Genomic DNA, 20,035 nt, shown 5'->3' on the forward strand with positions numbered 1-20,035 from the left:
TGGGGCCAGATGTATGAAAGAATAAAACACATCTGACCGATAGCGAACGGTTTCCTATGAGTGGGAAGGGCGTGTTGGGGAGAGGAATGGGAAAGACTGTGGGAATCGATGAGGATGTGAACAAGTAAGGCCACACGGGACAAGCCAGGCTAGGAAATGTGGTCTTTGTCTGACAGGCCCCGAAGCCTCCATAGGAGGGTTTTTAAGCTGGGAAGTCAAATAATAAGATTTTCCTTTTAGTAGTAAAAACATAGGCTTCCAAAAATTAATTCCATGTAAATGACCATATGCCTCGCTCTCCTCAGAGTCCAATGTTAAGCCCTGAAAATTTTGTCTGTTATTATCTTGTCTCTGACAACAAACTTGCTAAGCGTGAGGTAAAGAAAATGATGAGGTGACAAAAGAAAGGGACCACATCATCTAGAAACCAAGTCAGATCAGGTCTAGCAAGACAATGACAATGGAAAAGGAGTAGTTGTAGTAACCAGCAACACAAAAAAGATCCTTGCAAACTTCTTCCCAAACAGTGAGACACTAACACTCAAGGTCAGGAAAGAGAAATGTGCCAGAACAAATCACTAGTTTTTAAGAGAATTAGAAAACTCAAGTGTAGGGCGCCTGGGTGGCTCAGTGGGTTAAGCTGCTGCCTTCGGCTCAGGTCATGATCTCAGGGTCCTGGGATCGAGTCCCGCATCGGGCTCTCTGCTCAGCAAAGAGCCTGCTTCCTCCTCTCTCTCTCTCTCTGCCTGCCTGTCTGCCTACTTGTGATCTCTCTCTGTCAAATAAATAAAATCTTAAAAAAAAATAAAAAGAAAACTCAAGTGTAGGGATGCCCATTCCTACATGGACCCTAAGGTCTCTGAAAAAGATTAATCAGCAAAGGCAACAAATCAAGTAAGTCAATGGGAGGGAAGTTTCATTTTACAAGGATGTGGCGGGAGGGGCATTTTTAGCCATCAAGAACACAAAGACCTCGGGACGCCTGGGTGGCGCAGTTGGTTGGACGACTGCCTTCGGCTCAGGGCGTGATCCTGGAGTCCCAGGATCGAGTCCCACATCAGGCTCCCAGCTCCATGGGGAGTCTGCTTCACTCTCTGACCTTCTCCTCGCTCATGCTCTTTCTCACTGTCTCTCTCTCAAATAAATAAATAAAATCTTTAAAAAAAAAAAAATACTTATTAAAAAAAAAAAAAAAAAAAGAACACAAAGACCTAAATAAATAAAATCACAAATGAGGAAGGAGAAGGAACAACCAACACTATAGAAATACAATCAATCATAAGACAATATTATGAAAAGCTATATGCCAACAAATTGGACAACCTAGAAGAAATGGATAAATTCCTAGAAATACATAAAAAAAGACCTTAATTTGTATGGCTCCCACTTCCCTAAGTGCTTGCAGCTCTCTGCCTTCACACACCTTAGTTCCCTGGCGGAAATGCAACCACCTTAAGCTAGAAGCCACATTGAATAACAGATCAGAGATGTTCCAAGATTTGGTCGATGCCCACATAACTTTAGACGTAAAGCAGTCTTGCCTCATAACCCCTCCTTGCGATAGGCCACTTTAACGTTTGTCCTGGATGAAAACAATCAATATTGTCACAAGACTGCAGCAATATGAGGTGAGGAAAGGAACAAAAAGGGTGAATTTAGGTGAACAGCCACCTACTGCCACACCAAAGCTCAGGAGCCACTGACTCCAGAAAGGTGGAGAGCCAGGCGGAGTTTACTGAGGAGTCACAGAGAAAGCCTGTGACACAATCAGCAGGGGCTCAGAGGTGAGCAGAAGATGCCCTTTGTTTTCTTCTCAGCTATAGATTCAGAAAGCACAGCTGGCAGGTAGCTAGCTCCCTGACCAAAGAAAGATCTGGATATAGCCCACGTCATAAAGCCCCAAGAGCCCATTAAATGTGCTTCAGAGCAGCTTTGCCCTGGCCACCCAGGGGGCAGGCCAGCAGGTAAGGAGTGAGGACCCAAGCACCAGGCTAGACAAGCCCAGCCACAGGCTCTGAGATCTACAACTGACTGGTCCAGTCCAGGGATGACCAGAGGGCAGCAGTACTCTATCCAATCAAGACAACTTGAGCTGCACCATATGCTGAGGTCTGCAAGGCTTAGTGTGCTCTCATTAGAAACGAGAGTGGCCACCATGTGCCCTCAGCTGGGTCTACTCAACTAGCCCCCAGCAGCATGTCTAGGTAACCAGTCTAGACTAAGTCTGAGCCTTGGCCGGGCTCTCTGGCTTCAGCATGAGAGCTCTTAAGAGTGAGATCTTATCTGTCTTGCTCACTTCTTACCTCCTATGTTGACAACAGTGCTTGGAAGATAGCAGATGCTCAATAAGTAGCTGTTGAAAGGATAAATGAGATCAGTAAAGGTACTGCCAAGGAAAGCTCAGGAATGCCCATCTCCGTACCATTTGAAGGCATGAGAAATGTTAAAAATGGCTCAGAGTAAGCAGTAATGCAAGAAACATCAGTTCCTACATTACCTGCATTTGTGTTGTGTTTCTTGATAATCCACAGGTTGTTGTAGTCCTTGTGCAAATAGGTGGTGACCTGGGTTGGGGGCAGGTGGGAGAGAGAATACCATCAACATCGGTGTAGCCACAGGACAATCAAGAGCAAACCAGCGTTGCTTAAGCCTCTTTCAGAATCCCCAGCTACCAACCTGAGGGGCCATGCTGCCCAGGAGGGTTCCAAAGTAGCCCTAGTGAGATTCTCTCCTTCCATCTGCATTTAGAGGTTTCTCCCTCAAGTGCCTTTTTGATCGGTCTCTCTGTATATTTCTGCATCTTATCTTTAAAGTTTTAGCCTTCTAGAGGAGGAACCATGATACACTGTGTAACATAGTCTCCAGCACACAAACAGGATTTAGTGTATTTTTTAAATTTTGTATTTATTTATTTTAGAGAGAGATAGAGAGCATGAGCTGGGGGTGGGGCACAGGGAGAGGGAGAGAGAGAATGCTACATTGGCTTCACAGTCGTGGAGCTGGATGTGGGCTCAATCTCAGGACCCTGAGATCATGACTTGAGCTGAAATCAGAAATCAGACGCTTAACTGACTGAGCCACGCTGGTACCCTGATTTAGTGCATTTTAAGAAGTAATTAAGAACATGCCTAAAATTTTCTAAATGAAAAATTCATGCTATATTTTCTAGAATGTGACCAAATGAAACTAAATAGCTCCATATATATCTTGTCCTAGAAGCCTGAGGGTTTAGCCTGTAGCCATTTCATAGACACCAATTTTTAAAAAATTAAATGTGTGTGTGTGTGTGCATGTGAACATTCACATCATGCTATGATGAATCTAATAGCAAAAATTCAGAAACAGAATAAACATCCAGTGATAGGGGAATAGCTAACATGATGATACGTCTGCAGGAGAGAACATTACACAGCCACAAAAAATGTTTCTGAGCATTTTTTACCAGCATAGGAAAAGGTTTATAAAATGCTGATGCTGAAAGGGGCTGCGATTTCTCACTAGGTACTGTTCTAAGCACTGGGCAAGTCTTCTATCTCTGCTAGGCACCATAGCTAGCCCCACCTTACAAGGAAACTAAGGATGGGTAATTTGCTCAAAGTCACCACGGCCTATCGAACCAAGCAGCTAACTCCGAAGCTCCCAGGATAGAAATTATACACATAACAATTATGCCAATTACATAAACAAGAACACAAATATCCAGAAACAATAGAAATACATGCAAAGTGGGTTTTATGACTCCAATTGGATAAAACATTACTGATTTACTTGCAAAGGAATTTAGAATCAGCAGTTAGGGAAAAAATTATGTATGTATTATGGCTGCTTTGTTTCAGTGGCTTTTCCTTTCTCAGAAAAAAATCAGGAATGATGGTATTTCGAATGTACAAGACACGTGGATGGCTAAGCTGGTTAAGCATCAGACTCCTGATCTCAGCTCAGGTCTCCATCTCAGGGTCATGAGTTCAAGCTCCATACTGGAGCCCAGCTCCCCCAGTGTGGAGCCAACTTAAAAAAAGGGGGGTGCTTGGGTGGCTCAGTGGGTTAAGCCTCTGCCTTCAGCTCAGATCATGATCTCAGGGTCCTAGGATCAAGGCCCGCATGAGGCTCTCCGCTCAGCAGGGAGCCTGCTTCCTCCTCTCTCTCTCTGCCTACTTGTGATCTCTCTCTGTCAAATAAATTCTAAAAAAAAAAAAGAAAAAAATACGAGAAACTAAAACATTTTGGCAGCCATCGAGAAATTAAATTCATACTCCCAAACAAAGAGAGTCCACCGGCCTAGATTTGCTTAAAGGATCTTAAGATTTTATGTTGCTTGTGTGTATGTACTCTGTGTATTTTTTTAAACAAAACTTACTATTAAAATTATATAAGAGGGGCGCCTGGGTGACTCAGTGGGTTAAAGCCTCTGCCTTCGGCTCAGGTCATGATCCCAGAGTCCTGGGATCGAGCCCCGCATAGGGCTCTCTGCTCGGCAGGGAGCCTGCTTCCTCCTCTCTCTCTCTCTGCCTGCCTCTCTGCCTACTTGTAATCTCTGCCTGTCAAATAAATAAATAAAATCTTAAAAAAAAATTATATAAGAAAAATTACTTCTTTATTACGAGTATAGTCCATTATTACGAGTATAGTCCATGGCCTCTTTTTCCCATAGAAACATTTGCTTTTACAATGGATTTTTTTACAACACAAAGTCTCCTAGAAACACTGATCTCCTGTAACAACAGAATGTTGTACGCCAAACTATGTGGGTAAACACTGATCTTCTGGAATTAATGTAGCTTTCGGTTTTGGGTTTTTTTGTTATTTTATTTTATAAATGTTATACTTTAAAAATATTTTAAAATGGACTCTTAGGGCTGTTGACAAGACACTAAACTCCAGGGCAGTGTGGGCCACTAGAAGTGGTTTAGTCCAACTCCCCAGTTGGCAGATGAAGAAACTGGCTAAGAAAGGCTCAGTGTGATTCAGCTGGGACAGAACCAGACTCTTCCATGTCATGGCCCCACATGCTCTCTCTACATCACTATCATGACTTCACATCTCCACACATGACTGTGAGTGTGTAACACCAGGACTAGCGTAACAAGGTCCTTCTCTCCCTTTGCACAGTGTAAACAATGCTGGCCAACACGTCTGTAACTTGAGCTTCTCCATGACAGCTGCAGCTCCCCATGGAAGGGCTAGCTGTGGTTTTCTGCTCTGGCCATCCACTAGCCTTTTCAGGAGAATTTCACGGCAAAACAGAAAGGCACAATGCATGGGCCCCCACCTGGATCAGTGGAGTCAGAGCTTCTATTTGGTACCCAGGCACTGGAATGTTTTAAAAACTCTCCAGTGGGTTCGAAAGTGCTAGAGACAACAGGAGAATCAAGAATGGGAAGCTTGATACTAAAACCCAACACTCTGCATCAACTTCCTGGTGAACTAGTAAATAAGGAAATAATAATAATGATTTTTAGGAAGTAAAACTTTTTTACCAAGTAAAAATACCGGTCATTTTGCCAGAAGAGAAGCATCACTCCAAGCCGCTCAGCACAAAAGCCTCTCCTGCAGCCTACACGCCTCCCCTCTCCCCTGCTCCCTACTCCTGAGACCTGAGGCCTCACCACTCCTCAGAAGCAGTCCCAGTTAGCAACGAGGCCCCCTTTACTATCATTCAATGTGGCCTCTTTCTTAGCCCCCACCTTCTCTGAGACCTTTGCAGCACCTGAACTGCTGACCACCAGTCCTCCTGGGATGCTGTCTGCCCTGGGCTCTCCTCCCAACCCCTGTTCATGCCTTCCTTCTCAGCCTCGTCTACCAGCACCCCTCAGAACATCTCTACCACTGCCTAAGTGTTGCTGCCCCCCCAGGGCTCCTTCACTGCCTCTCCTGCCTCTGCACACCCTTCCTGGGCAATGCCACCCATCCCACTGTGTCACAGATACCCATACGCTATGCACACAGATCTCCTTCCTGAGACAAGCCCCAAACCTCAAATACACAAAACAAACTCTCTCATTTCCAGAGCTATTCCTCCTCCTCCATTTCTGACTATGGTGAAACACCATTACCACAGACACCTTCATCTCCAACCTACAGACCTAGATATAGCTTATCCCTGACAGCTGCCAGTGATGGGGCCCTGACACTGAGCTGTGAAGTGTTTCCTGAATCAATTCCCACCTCTGTTCATGGTCTTTGCCTCTATTCACCATTCTCTGTCATGATTATTGCCTCCCAACTCATTTCTTGCCTTCAATCTGCCCCTCCTTTCAATCTATCACCTAAAAATCTAATCACATCTTATCACGCCTTCATAAATCTCCGCGCCTCACCAGTGTCCACAGAACAAAGTCAAATCTACTGTAACACAGAAGGCCTCTGCACAACTTGGCTCCCCAACCTCTCCAACATCCTGCCTCTCCCTCTCAGGCACCATCTGCCACAGCCACACCCAATACTCATAGACAGGGACATGGACACAGTGTGGCTCACTCGCTCAGGTAATACTCATGGCTAAGACCCCAGGGTGCATGTCACATGTACTTCATACTTTTAATCTGCACAATGACCCTATGATGGAGAAAGGCACTCTTTATTTTCCCTAATTAAAAATGAAGATAATGAAGCAGAAAAAGGTCAAGTAACTTGTTTAAAGTCTTACTCTGGTGCAAAAAGGATTCAAACCCAGATAATGTAGTCTGGTTTCCAGGTCTGTGTTTACAACCACAACACTTGACCATCATCCATGTCAAGCCAGGCACCGTGAGCCTTCCAAGAGCTAGCAAGAGACAAGAGGAACTGAATTCACAGTTCAATGTGAATAGGGTTAGCACAGAGGCTTACAAAGCATGCCAGGCAAACCCCTCATGCGAGGGGCATTTACCCCAGTAAGCAGTAGAGGTGGGTCATGGTAATCGGAGGCAACACTTGCTCTGAAGCCTAAAGAAGCTGGAGCTAGCCAGAGGAAAAGGATTAGGGCGCAGGAGGAAGACTGTTTCAAGCAGGGAAAATGGTGCAGGAAAAGGATGGGGGCAAGAAAGAGAAGGGCAGGTTCCATCCTGGCCAACAGCTTGGTGTTGCTACAGTACAGGAAGTACAAAAGGCTCACTGACCTGCTGCTGGCGGGCGCCAATGCCCTCGGGGTAGAGGTGCCTGTGGGAGTGGAGATAGCCGATGGCCATCCGCAGATTCTTCACGGTGATCACGGAGCCGTAGGCCAGATCTGGGAGGAAGGAAGACAGGCTGTGAGCTGGCATGGTGCTAGCGGTGGCCCCTGACTGGAAGGGGCCTCTGAAGCCACAGGACTCACTAACCCTCTCACAGACCACACTGGGCCTAGCACTGCCTAAAGTGAGACACACAGGTGCCTTCTCACTCCCATGGTGTCAACGCAAGTGGGAGTTCACTACAGGGTCTCACTGGTGTCCTTACCTCCCTTTCCTCCTCAGAACTTCAGAAGAAGCTGATATTAACAGGGGTATTATCAAAGCACTATTTGTAAAAGGAAAAGATTAGAAAAAGCCCATCCTTCAAAGTCTATACATACATTAAACACAATAAAGGAAGAAGCGTTTCAAGTCTTACCTAACATATTCTTCAAGATAGATATAATGTTATGATAGACTGTTAAGATAATTTTCACTTTTGCAAAGTCCTTTTGTGTCGTTTGAATCTGATACCATATGAAGCAGCTGTTCGATGGTGTTTGGGTTTGTTGGTTTTTTCAATTCAGAGTTTAAAAAAAAAAAAAGGAATAAACTAAGAAGATCCCTTCTGCCTGCAGGCCCTGGGTAACTGAGAAGCCTCTTTTCCTCCTTACTGTCCCTCTTCTCAGTCCCCTGTAATCTGGCTGCCCTGGCATTCCCCAGTCCACTGAGACATGTCTCGCTCCATCAGTGATAGACTACTCCGGTCCTCCTCCGTTCGTTCCTTTGGTTAGCAGATCGTATCAAATACGGAGTGGATCCAAAGCTGGAGGGGTCCTGGCTATGGCCCTGGGAGAGCCCAGACTTAGAGAAGAAGGCGGCACACACCGATGAGCACAGGACAGTGGGCAAGTGCTCCAGCAAAGGAGTGGTGGTGTGTGACACGGTGGGAGCCCAGAGCAGAGTAGGATGAATTTTCATGCAAAGAGTAAGAAGAAGCTGGCTTGATGGAAGAGATCACAGTGAGCTAGGTTTGAAACAACAAGCAGGCAGGCATTTGCCAAACCCCACAGCTCCATTCTTCTACACTCTCACCCAGGCCAACATATGTAGCCCCGCACACCACTGACCATCTTTGCTTCTGGAAATGCTCTATTCCCCCCTTCTCAACCCACGCTCCCTCAAGGACTGTCCTCTGCAGCATCCTTTCCTAACTCCCTCCCTCCTGCACTCCCAGTGACCTGGCTTTAGCCAGCCCAGATCTCATTCTCTTTCTACAGGTTTCTAACGGATCACAGCCACTGCCACGGTATCACTCTTCCTGTTAGCTGGCTGATTCCTCCTCTGAAAGCATCAGCCACAAGCCCATTCGTCCTGTTGCATGGATTTTCCCACACATCTCAAAATCAGCCTCTCTACAGTGGAACCCAGTATCTGTCTTTCTAAACGAACTTTTTAACCTGCTTCCCCTATTTCTCATTCTGTACAGTCTTGGCGGGGCCCCTGTGTCCTAGGTACTGTGCAAGGCACTGGAAAGACTAGAAGATGTCATTGTGCCTCCAAGAAACAATTACCTGGGCTGAAGTCCTCAGTGACATCTTTCCTTTTCTCTTTCCATGTCCAATCTCCCTTGTCCATGCCCATGTGCCCCACTCCTATGGTTGCTACCACGATACCCAGCTCCAGTCCCCAGAATAGCTTTCCAGAGGGGACCCTGCCTCCAATCCCGTCCCCTCCCTAGCCATCCTATGCTTCGTATTAGTGTTGCCTCCCTACAGCACAGCCTTCCTGTCCTCCTTCACGCTCAAAGGCCTCTGCTGTGTCTCCACTGTCTATTTAATGAGTCAAATACCTCACCCAAACGTTTCAAACCCTTATAATCTGGGCCCAATCTATCCTTCCAGCCTTATCTTCTACTACTTTTCTATGGATAATCTGTGCCTTACATTGTGCCCTGTTCATGGCCTTGATCATGCTGTCCCCTCTGCGCTGTATGCCCTCTCCTCCCTCTCTGCCCGTTCAAATCTACCCATTCTTCCAGGGCCAGACTCCACGGCATCTCATTCTATGTAGCTCTGATGCCCTCCAACCCCCTAGCAGAAGTGATCTCTTGCACCCTTCGATCCCTTATGTACTTAACACACACAGCTACCGGATTCTCCACTCTGGAGGGCAGGCCCTCTACAGCCGCCAGTGTGGCTAACGTGCTGAACTACGACCTGCGAATAAGTGGCTGGATGTGCGTCACAGAATGCAATGGTGGAAAGTGACCACCAGCACCAGCGCCTTGTGCTTTCACCAGATTCTCTCCGCTTGCCTTCCCACAGAGCTGACTTGGATGCTTCCACAGCCACAAGGGAGAAGTCGCTCTGTACAGTCGAAGAGCTTGCTGCTGGAGGCTGCCCTTCCTGTGTCCCAAGTCACTCGTGCCCACCCCAGATCTAACTGGATGTGGCTCCCAGTCTGCCATCTACAGGCTAAACTAACTCAGGCTATCATACTCGTCTTTTCTAATTCACCTACCCAGAAAGGCTTCTGCCCTTCTACCTTCATAAAGGCCGAGATACTCACGTTCAGGGATGGAAGCATTGTGAAGGTTGTTGCCTGAGAGCCGGGCCTGGAAGGCAGAACTGAAGAAGCCATCACCAGGACCGCTGTGGGAAAAGGAGCAGAAAAGAGGTGAGTTCCTAGAGAGGAATTCTAATTTCCTGGGAACCTAGGAAGAGCCCTGTGCAACTAATCTAAAAAAAAGACAACCACAGTGGCAGCATGGTATTATGGGACAGACACAGTGGCGGAGTTGGAGTAATAGGGGTCCAGATCTCAAATCAGCCACTTACTAGCTAGGTGACTTTCAGCAGTAGCTAACTTTGTTTAGCCTTAATTCCTCATTCATATATTGGGGATTAAAAAAAAACAAACAAAAAAAAACAACTCAAAAAGGATCATGATGAAGCGAGAGAATATGTACAAGATGCTGACACAGGGTCGCTACTTGGTAAATGGGAGCTACAGCCAGTGCTGCTGAGATTATCGCCCTCCTCCAACTGCACGCCTTATTCTGGCCCATCCCTGTTAAGCACAGGGCTCTGCTTAGGGATAAGGGGCAGTTTGGCTATTAGGAAGTTCTCCTCTTCCTTCTGGCTTTTCTGAGCCCTCTGGATACCCAAAAGATGGAACACAGAAGAAACAAACAGATAAAACCCACCAGGTCCCTCTAACATCCCAGCCACAGACCCAGCAAATCACAGAGCCCACCCGCAGGCTGAGAGGCAAGAGGAAAATGGGAAGCAAGAGGCTGGAAAGGCTCTGCTGTACCTTTTGTTCAGCACCATGAAGTGAACAGCGTAAGTGGCCGTGTAGAGAGTCAAGGGCAGCACTATGAGGCACAGGACACGAGCAGTCAGGTGTTTCCCCACAGTCACCTGCAAACACAGCCAGTGCAGGGTGCTGGGCACATGGGATTTTATCCTACTTTGTACCTTATATGTGCGTTATATGTAACTTTTTATGTGTGAGTCAAAATCACAAAAAAATTGAAAAACTAACAGCCAACAACAAAAAAAGTGAAAACCCTAGTCTTTCTATAATACCCCTCCCCACTCCGGGCCCTGCTGCCTATGCAGGCCCTCACCCAGGACCCCAGACCTTCCCTGCATCTTCAGCCTCATCACTCATCAGTCCCCTCTGCCTCCCAGTTCCACTGAGCTCCCCGCGTGGTCCCTACGCTTCCTGCACTGCGCCAGCCCTATCTGACACACACATAAGTATTCCTGATCTATAGCTCAGGCCTCAGCTTCCCCCCAGTAAACCTTCCTGGACCACATGACCCAGGCTCACGTCTTCCACTGTGCCCTCACGGCACTTTTTGGCTGGACTGTAATCACCCATTCACTTATTTCTCTCTCTCCATTGTCTCTGGAGGGCAGCATGCCCCTGTTTTATTCCCAGCATACTCCAGCATGCCCCTTGTTTTATTCATCTGCATATTCCATGTTTCAGACTTAAAGGCGGTCTGTCTGTATTTTCTGAGCTAATAAATGAATTTATCAAGGTTTTGGTTCAGAGGCGATGGTAAAGCATTGTGGCGAAGTAGTTCTGGTCTGGAGTCAGCCTCCTCTAAGCCTGAATCCTACATCCACCTTTATCACTTGTACAGTCTTGGATGCACAATTACCTCTCTAGGTCTGCACTTCCTCATTTGTGAAGAGAAGGTAATAACGACCTACCTCACAGGACTGTTAGGAGAGGTAAATGAGACAGTGAGGGTGAAGCCCTTTGCCCAGTGCCTGGCACAGAATCAGCTTAGTTAATAATACTTTAATAAACTCTAAAGGCCCTTACTCGCCTCCAAATCTGGAGACCCTGGGTCAGAGAAAGAACACTGAGTTCATGAAGTCATCCTACCCATTTTACCCACGATCCCAAGCAGCAATTATCTTCCATATATTGGCATGAGTCCAGCTGGACAGACTCCCCCGGCTGGGCAGTTTGCAGAGCATTTAAAAAACATCACAGAAACAAATGCTAAAAGAAAATTCCAAGGATGTTGGTTCATCCTCTCCCTTTAAACCTCTCTAGCCTCTGAGCCTGGCCTACTTCCTACTGTCAGGCTGCCTACAGACAACGGCCGGATCCAGCCCACCTCAGGCCAAGAATACAGCCACTCTACCACCTGCAGCAGAGGCAGAGAAAGGCCACTGGCTCTGCTGCACAATACCAGGGAGCAAAGACATTTCCACAAGCACTTGGGTTCTCACCACTGAAAGACTGAGGTCTCCAAACAGGTGCCAAAGGTCTGAAATGGTGTTCCACCCCACTTGCAGGATGATAAAGAGGCCAACAAACTTGACCCCTAAAGCACCAGCCAGATTAATGCCAGTCAGGCTGAGCCAGAACCACCAGGGGGCAGAGAAGGGCCTGAAAACCAACAAGACACAGAGTTCAGTTTGGCAGCTGGAACCAAACTAAAAAAACAAAACAAAACAAAACAAAACAAACAACAAAAAAAAAAAACCAAGAGCAGCAGTGGGGAAGGGCAGAGGTGTTGTGACCCTGACAGGCTGGGCCTGCCGTCTTTCTAGAGGGCTCCTAACCTCAGGGGCCATGGCGTGGCTCCAAGGAGCATGGGGTCTATGAAACTCCCGAAACCGCAGGAAGCAGGGTGAGAGTAAGGAGGATGTTTTTCTGGCTGGGGCTCTAGCTTTCCTGGCTAAGTACCGGGCTCGAAGTAAGAAAAAGTCTTGTTCTTCAGTAGTGACCGATCAAGTGGGAGGAAAAGGCAAATCCAGAGAGGCCCACCAGATTCAGCCAGCCCTCGCCTGGGGTCACCTGCGGCCCTTGTGAAGTCACCAAGTACTGCTTACTATGTGTCAGGCGCTGTTCTGAGTACTTCACACATATAAACTAACAGTCACTACAACTCAGCGGAGGTGGGTGGTATGATGATCCTCTCCACCCAGAGGAGGAAACTGAGTTACAGAGAGGCTCAGCAGTACAGCTAGCAAGTGGTAGAGCGCGTCTTAACCCCAGCGGTCGGTTCCAAGGTTTGCTACACTTCCAGCACCCAGTGCTCGGTGCTGCCACTTCCCACTGGCTGGCTGCCTCCTCTGCCAGAGTGAAGGCTCCTTAACTGTGAGACTTAGGTACCTCCGGCCCCTGGCACAGTACCTGGCACAGAGTAAGGATTCAAGAAGTGGCAGGTGGAGGCGGACGTGGTAGAAGGAGATAATCACCCAAAGCCAGAGAGAGATGGTAGTCACTGGATCTGGCTTTACTATCGTAATATAATTTAATGAGCCTGGCCATGGAGAAACCAAGCTGACTCCTAGAAAAGCCTAGGCGGAGCCAGCTCTTTTGGTTTGAATAGAATGAATGACCTACTCTACTCTCTCAGAGGCAAAAGGATGATCTGAAAAAGACCATTCTGGAAGAAGACCAGGCCCTCCAGAACAGCTTTAGAACTGACCAGGGCCTGCAGAGATCCTCTTGACTGGTATGGACTGCTTAAGCCAACCTTTATATATATTCTTCCTGTCAGTGGGTCAGGAATGGATGCAGCCATGGAGGAGGGCAGGGAGACAAATAGCTCCCAGGCGGTTTCTGTCCTGGTTCCCTCCCCTCTAGGACAGAGAATGTGAAGGGAAAAGTTATTTTGGGATCCCTAACCAGCACTGGTACCAAGGGTGGCTTAGAAGATGGTGGGGTTGGGGAAGGCAGTAGAACTCCTCCATAATATCCACAAACCAGTACCCAAATCCACCCATTATAATATTCTTAAAACAGATAATTGACGTTTTCTTATTTTCACACAAAACAAAGATAAAAATATGTTTAGAAAACATATTAAAATCTATTTTTATGGGGTGCCTGGGTGGCTCAGTTGGTGAAGCATCCAACTCTAGATTTCGGCTTAGGTCATGATCCCAGGGACATGGGACTGAGTTTTTCATTGGCCTCATGCTAAGTGTGGAGCCTACTTGGGATTCTCTCTCCCTCTCCCTCTGCCCCCTCCCTCCTCTACATGCAAGCATATGTGTGTATGCTCTCTCTCTAAAAATAAACAAATAAAGTATGCTATGCTTGCCTTAAGTGCAGTTTCAAGACAAGTCCTATAGGTACACACCCTGTCCCCTGGTCATTACAGAAATTCTGGAGCTGCACAGTTTCTGACCCCCAATGCCCACCCCACAAAGATGGTGTTTCTGACCTGTCAGCACAAGAGTTGTACTTGACCATGCTCAGCATGGCAGCCATGATGAAGAACATCAAGATGGGGTCAAGGAGGATATACTGGGACAGAGTGAGGCATCCCGTATCTGAAAAACATGAGCTCAGCAGTGAAAAAGGAAATCAGAGATGGACCCCCCTGAGAACCAAACACCCCAACAATAGGAAATAGCGTACCTAATGCTAAATTGCATGTAAGCATTTATGCGGTCAAGACCAGATGAGTCACTGAGTCATCAGGGAGGTGGAAGGCCATAGCTTTGGGGTTGACCAAAGCCCAGGGATAGGAAACTATCTCACAATGCTTTCAGGCCCATGATCTAAGAAAGGACCATGTCATTCAAACAGATGGAGCAGTCCTGAGACAAGGGTTCCTCCTCATTTCCACCATCAAAAAGGGAATTCTGCCAGCCTGCTTACATAGCCATAAACTACCTATACCTAGGATAGAGTCTTAGCATGTTACATTTAGTCTCTGTCGGCAAATGATTCTCCACACAGGCACCAAAATGATTGTTTTTAAAACAAAATGTTGGGACGCCTGGGTGGCTCAGTTGGTTAAGCAGCTGCCTTCGGCTCAGGTCATGATTCCAGCGTCTTGGGATCGAGTCCCATATCGGGGTCCTTGCTCCACGGGGAGCCTGCTTCTCCCTCTGACTCTGCCTGCCTCTCTGTCTGCCTGTGCTCGCTCTCGCTCGTGCTCTCTCTGACAAATAAATAAATAAATAAAATCTTAAAAAAAAAAAAAATGTCACGACATCAAGCCCCTGCTTGAAGCCTCCAATGTCTTGCCGCTCACAGACTAACCAGGTCCTCATGACAGCTGCCAAAGCCGGCATGGTCTCCCTCCCTAAACAACCTCCCCTCCCAATACCCTCTGCCTCATTCACTCCACTCTGATCACACTTGGCCTTCTTGCTGTTCCCTGAATCCACCAAATCCTGCCTTGAACCAGAACCACCACACATGCTGTTCCCTCTGCCTGAACACTCAGATCTCTGCATACGGCTTAATGGTTTGCTTCACTCAGCAATCCGCTCAAGATTGCGGCCTACAAGAGAATCCCTCCCCATTACTCTCTCCTTTACCCTACTCTGTTTTCTACATTGCACTATGGCTTACATTGTTACATCTCAGACTTATATTACTTGCTTATCTGTCCTCTGCCCCACCAGTAGGTAGTTTCCATGACAGCATAGTGTCTCATCAGCATATCCTCGGAGGCCCAGAAAAGTGGCCTGGCACAGAGGAGATGCTGGAAAAACAGTTGTGGGATGAAAAAAAGAATAAATGCAGAGGATGAATAACTGTGAAGGGAAATTAAAGACACAAAGAAAAAGCCACCAATCCTCTACAGAGAGGCCCTATAATCTTGCAACCTGTCAAAATACAGCCAGAATCACCTCCAAAATATCCACCTAACTTGGCCTGGGCTTCTTTAAATGTTAAGTTCTATGAGGTCATGAATTCACTTTCATAAAAATCAGAATAGCACAGAACCAATTTCTACAGATCAATGCTCATTTATCCATGTGGGACTTATCCACAGAAAATGAAGTTCCCATTTTGTTATTTCCCGTCACCCAGCTACTTCTGAGACACCTGCCCTCGCATTTAGTTAGAATCAACTGAATTTAAGTTTGAGGAGTGCAAAGTTATAGCAACCTGAGAGATCTTGATAGTAACCTGAGAGAACCAGTATTAGAATCATAAGCATCCTTCAAATACACACACACATACACACACACATTTATCTTCTTATCTACACCAAATTCAAATGTGGATAACCTGGAGATAATCTATTCTTGGGATTATGTATGTGAGCACTCCCCTTTAGTAATATAAAGGTGTGCTACACACAACTATTTTAATATGTAATAATCACTGGTGAAGAAAGAAGACTTGTAATACATTTACCCAATCCTAAGTTTACTTAAATACTGTGTCATGGACAGAACCCTTAAATGTATTGATTTCCACCTCCACTCATAATATGGCAGTCAATCTCCTAAGAATCATGGTATCAGACAACTTACCAAAGGTGAGGAGGGCAGCGGAGAGCAGAGCTGCCGGGAGGGACCTGGACAGTTCCAGTACAGTGAGGTAGGCAAAGGGGACCAGCAAGGAACCGAGGAAAGCACAGAACTATGGAAGGAAAAGAGAAGCAGTCAAACAGGCAGATAAGCATCAAAGATCTTACAAATGACTGTTTAAAATGGAGGATCTTGGGGCAGACACGACTTGGTGATGTGAAATCACCTGGAATATCTATAAGCAAAAAAGGGGTGGTGTGACAGTGAATCGTCAAATCAAGTGACATGTGTGTGCCCATTAGCACCATTGAACACTGACATGAAATCAGCAAAGTTCAGCCGAGGAGGTGTGCACAGGATGGCACACAGTTTAATAGGGGACTCTGAGGTGAGACTGGCCCATCCACTGCTGGCTGGGACTAAAAGTGTACATCTCTGGACCTCAGCCTCCCCATCTGTGTCATATGAAAAATTAGAGTTCCTGCCTCAGAGACTTTTATCTGGAGATTAAATGAACTAGTTTTATCAGCAGACACAAAGTACTCAATAAACATGAGCTTCTACTACACAACTGTCAGTACAAGCAGAGAAAGACCTCTCTATGTTGTTTTATTATTCTAGAGAATTCTATTATTATTTCTGTTATTTCTCCCTTGGCTCTTTTCTTCAATCACACCAGAAAATGACTCTTTAATCTACAGGTTGCATTTTGAGTCTGGAAAAAAAATTATCTGACACTTCAGTATCTGGAGAATTGTTTTTTTGTTTTGTTTGGAACCACCCGTTCTCTCTCCACCTTCCTACCCTGTCCATCAAGAGTAAATAGACAAGCCCGGGGAAATGGAAATTCTCACATTTGGGTTGTCACTTTTTGTCAACTGAAAGCGTGTCCTAGTGTGAAAGGAAACGAGGCTGTCATATTTGGCCTTCTCAATTTCCACAGCAAGTCCACAGTGAGTCAGGCCTCTATCCAACTACATATGCTATGTGATGTTCAAAAATCATTAAGAAGACGCAGAACCACTTAAGAATATGAACTCGAGGGCTAGGGCAATCTTTATTTAATACAGTATAATATGACCATACAAATCACCCAGTGATTAGCTCAAGTAAGCACACAATATTTATCTAAAGTGCTTTGAGCTCCTTAAGGAACAGAGCCTGTAAATAAATGCAACCTGTTCTGAGAGCTCCACATCTGAAGTCAGGTTTTGTAGGTTTAATTTAGCTGCAGATAAGGGGTCCCCACAGAGTTGGGTACTTGGGCCCGGTGATGCTCCTCAAGATGGGTGCTATGACTTGGGAAAAACATGTAGCCTCTTCTAAAGACTGGAAAACCCCTTTTGGGTGCCTGAAACCTTCATGGGGAAAGAAGCAGTGACCTGGTGTCGGGAGTGTGGGATGCTGAGATCTTAAGAAGAGCCCTCAGAGACAGGCAACTCTCCAGCAGGTGTGGCCACAGAGGGGAATGACGTGCCGCTTGCCAACGTGCTGAGGCCAATGTCAGGGCTGCAGGAGCCTCCTGGCTGCCTGGGTCCTAGGTTCTTCTCCAACCCAAAGTCTGAAGCCTCACATGGGCTGGGCAATAGGTGACTGTGTGCTTGCTCCTACCCATGAAACCTCTGTATTATCTGTGGCCTCCCTTAACATTCTTATCCACCACAGTTCTGAATCTCTATACCAAAATCTCCACTACAGGATGGGGGTCCAGTCTTCGTCCCCTCCCACTGCCACCCAAAGTCCCTTTGTCTACACCTGCCACCACTCCACGGCTCCAACTGTAAGTTCTGACTGGGTGTGGCCCCAGGGTTCGGTCTAGAGCAAGTCAGGAAGCCTTACTCCTCTCATTCCCATGTAGTTGTGATGCTCATACTTGTCCCCAGGCTTCTGGAACAAAAAAGTCCCATCATATCCACTCAGGTAGCCAGCAAGACCTATCAGCATCTGAGGAGAGAAGAAGAACAAACAAAAAGATGAGGAGAGACTTTTAAGATTCCTCTGTCCCAAAACTACCCTCCAGCTGCCCCCAGAGTTTGGATTCCCATGATAACTGTCCATAGGAGTTGCCAATGTGACATTTTCTCCTGCAGCTGTTGCAGAGCAAAGAACCTTTTGTCTAAAGAGCCCTTTGCTTAAAACAAATCCTCTCTTGTGTTAAGTGCAGATTGGGAATAGTGCAGATTGAACACTTGGGAAGAAAACCCCCACAATTTGAAGAGCAGTGCCAGGAAGGGCTTTCTCATTCAGCTTTCTTTCATTTGCTGTGAAATAAAACATGACAGCCCATGGGGGAGGCCATAGGCAGGGCTGATTCCTGGGAGACAGACCCTCTGAAAGGAAGATGAGATTCCAAGTTAGAATGAGGACGGAGAAAAGTGGCCAAGGAGTTCCATACCAGCAACAGGCAGAAGGGAAGAAAGGAGGTTAAAAGGATGCTAAGATAGACATATTTCCCCAGAGGAGAAAAGTCCCAACGGAAAAAAAGTACCAAAAGGCCAGAGACCAGCTTCTCCTACTTCCAATATTTCAAAGAAGGGCAACCCTGGCACATTCCAAACCAGAACAAAGCAGTTATTACACTAAGACAGAGATTTGTGAATCCTTCAAAATGTTCAAGATCAGCTTCTTCATTTCTAACTCTCCAACTTCCAACAGTATAAAAGTCTCTTTTCCACACAAGCATTCAAAGCTGTGAAGCCATGAAAACTGTCAGCAAATACCAAGCAATTTTAACACCAGGCTGCCCAGCCCAGACACCTGTGCTCCAGTTAAGCTGTGCAGAGGGACAGAATATTCTGGCTGTATTAAGAAAGCCCCTCCCTGCAACACGGCTTGGGTCTGGACCACGAACCAGCTCCCTTTTTACAATGAGTAGCTCTAATGAAGGTTATTCTCTATAGTTTCATGTCAAGGAATAGAGGCCAAAATTCAACAGTAAATGATTATAAAGCCCTGTTGTGGGGGGGTGGGGAATCCTAGGGCTCAGAAGTTAATGTAACTATTTAACATAAAGTAAGAGGAGGTATTGAAAAGACAGAGCCATCCAAATACCTAGATGAACAAAAACTGACAGGTGACAATCAAACGCATGCCCTTTCCCACCTGGGACCTCAGAAGACAAATTCACAAATCCATCTGGTGCTGGGATAAATTCCCAGACTGCTTGGCAGGTCTGGTATAGTGAAGAAATGCATGGATGGTTTGCATCTCAGCTCTCTGATTGTGGACAATACCTCATATGTCTGAGCTACAAGTAGTAAAATCTCCCTTGCAGTGGGAGGGTAGGGTTGTGAGGATCAGAGACAATGCAATAGGTCAAACACCTGGCACTCTGCTGGGCACTACGCCGAGCCCTTACAAGGCAGCTGAAATTCAGTGCCCTCAAGGTTAAAAGTAGCCCTGAGCTAATTTCCTAACTAACTCATTCAACTCAGTAAGACAAGCAAATTCTATAGGAAACAAAACAATAATGGCTAATAAACATATGAGGAAAATATTCAACACAACTCATAAAGACATGCGAATGAAAACAGTGACACACCATATTTTATTCTCAAATTGGCAAAGTCCTGAAAGTATTATCATACCAGTGTTGGCAATGGTGTTGGAGAAGCAAGAACCCTCATACACTATTGGGGAGAATATATATCACTACAATATTTTTGCAGAAAAACTTAGCAGTATCTAACACAAATTTAAACGTGTGTATCCTTTGACTCTTTTTAGTTTGGCTGCTAAGAACCTTTTAGATACACCTGCACAACTATGAAAAGATGTATGTACAAGGATGTTCATTTCAAAATCTTTGTAATGGCTGAAAACTGGAATTAACATAAATGTCCGCCAATTAAAGATGGGCAAAATAATTTATGGCACATCTGTATAATGGAATAATACACGGCCATTAAAATGAATGGAGTACCACAGTTATAAAAAAGGATGAGATCATGCCATTTGAAAAAGCATGGATGGACCTAGAGGGTATTCTGCTAAGCCAGACTAAAAAAGACAAACACTATACGATTCCACTCATAAATGGAATCTTTAAAAAATGAATAAATAAACAAAAACAGATTCAGAACTATAAATACTGAGTACAAACTGTCGTTGCTAGAGGGAAAGGAGTGTGGGATGGGCAACGTG

The 20,035-nt window shown here is 46.0% G+C and overlaps 1 protein-coding gene across 1 annotated transcript in view; it reads right to left on the bottom strand.

Moving 5' to 3' along the window:
• Positions 1-20,035, bottom strand: part of POMT2 (protein O-mannosyltransferase 2) — a 44,277-nt gene that overhangs the window by 13,937 nt on the left and 10,305 nt on the right. The window contains exons 3-10 of the mRNA XM_044231241.1: positions 17,732-17,836; positions 15,896-16,004; positions 13,840-13,948; positions 11,891-12,050; positions 10,449-10,555; positions 9,702-9,784; positions 7,098-7,207; positions 2,498-2,564 (exon numbers count right to left, since the gene is read on the bottom strand). Of these exons, the coding sequence (XP_044087176.1) occupies positions 2,498-2,564; positions 7,098-7,207; positions 9,702-9,784; positions 10,449-10,555; positions 11,891-12,050; positions 13,840-13,948; positions 15,896-16,004; positions 17,732-17,836 (850 nt within the window). The remainder of the gene's footprint in view (positions 1-2,497; positions 2,565-7,097; positions 7,208-9,701; positions 9,785-10,448; positions 10,556-11,890; positions 12,051-13,839; positions 13,949-15,895; positions 16,005-17,731; positions 17,837-20,035) is intronic.

This window comes from Neovison vison, chromosome 13, assembly GCF_020171115.1.
Source record: "Neovison vison isolate M4711 chromosome 13, ASM_NN_V1, whole genome shotgun sequence".
Classification (NCBI taxonomy): domain Eukaryota; kingdom Metazoa; phylum Chordata; class Mammalia; order Carnivora; family Mustelidae; genus Neogale; species Neogale vison.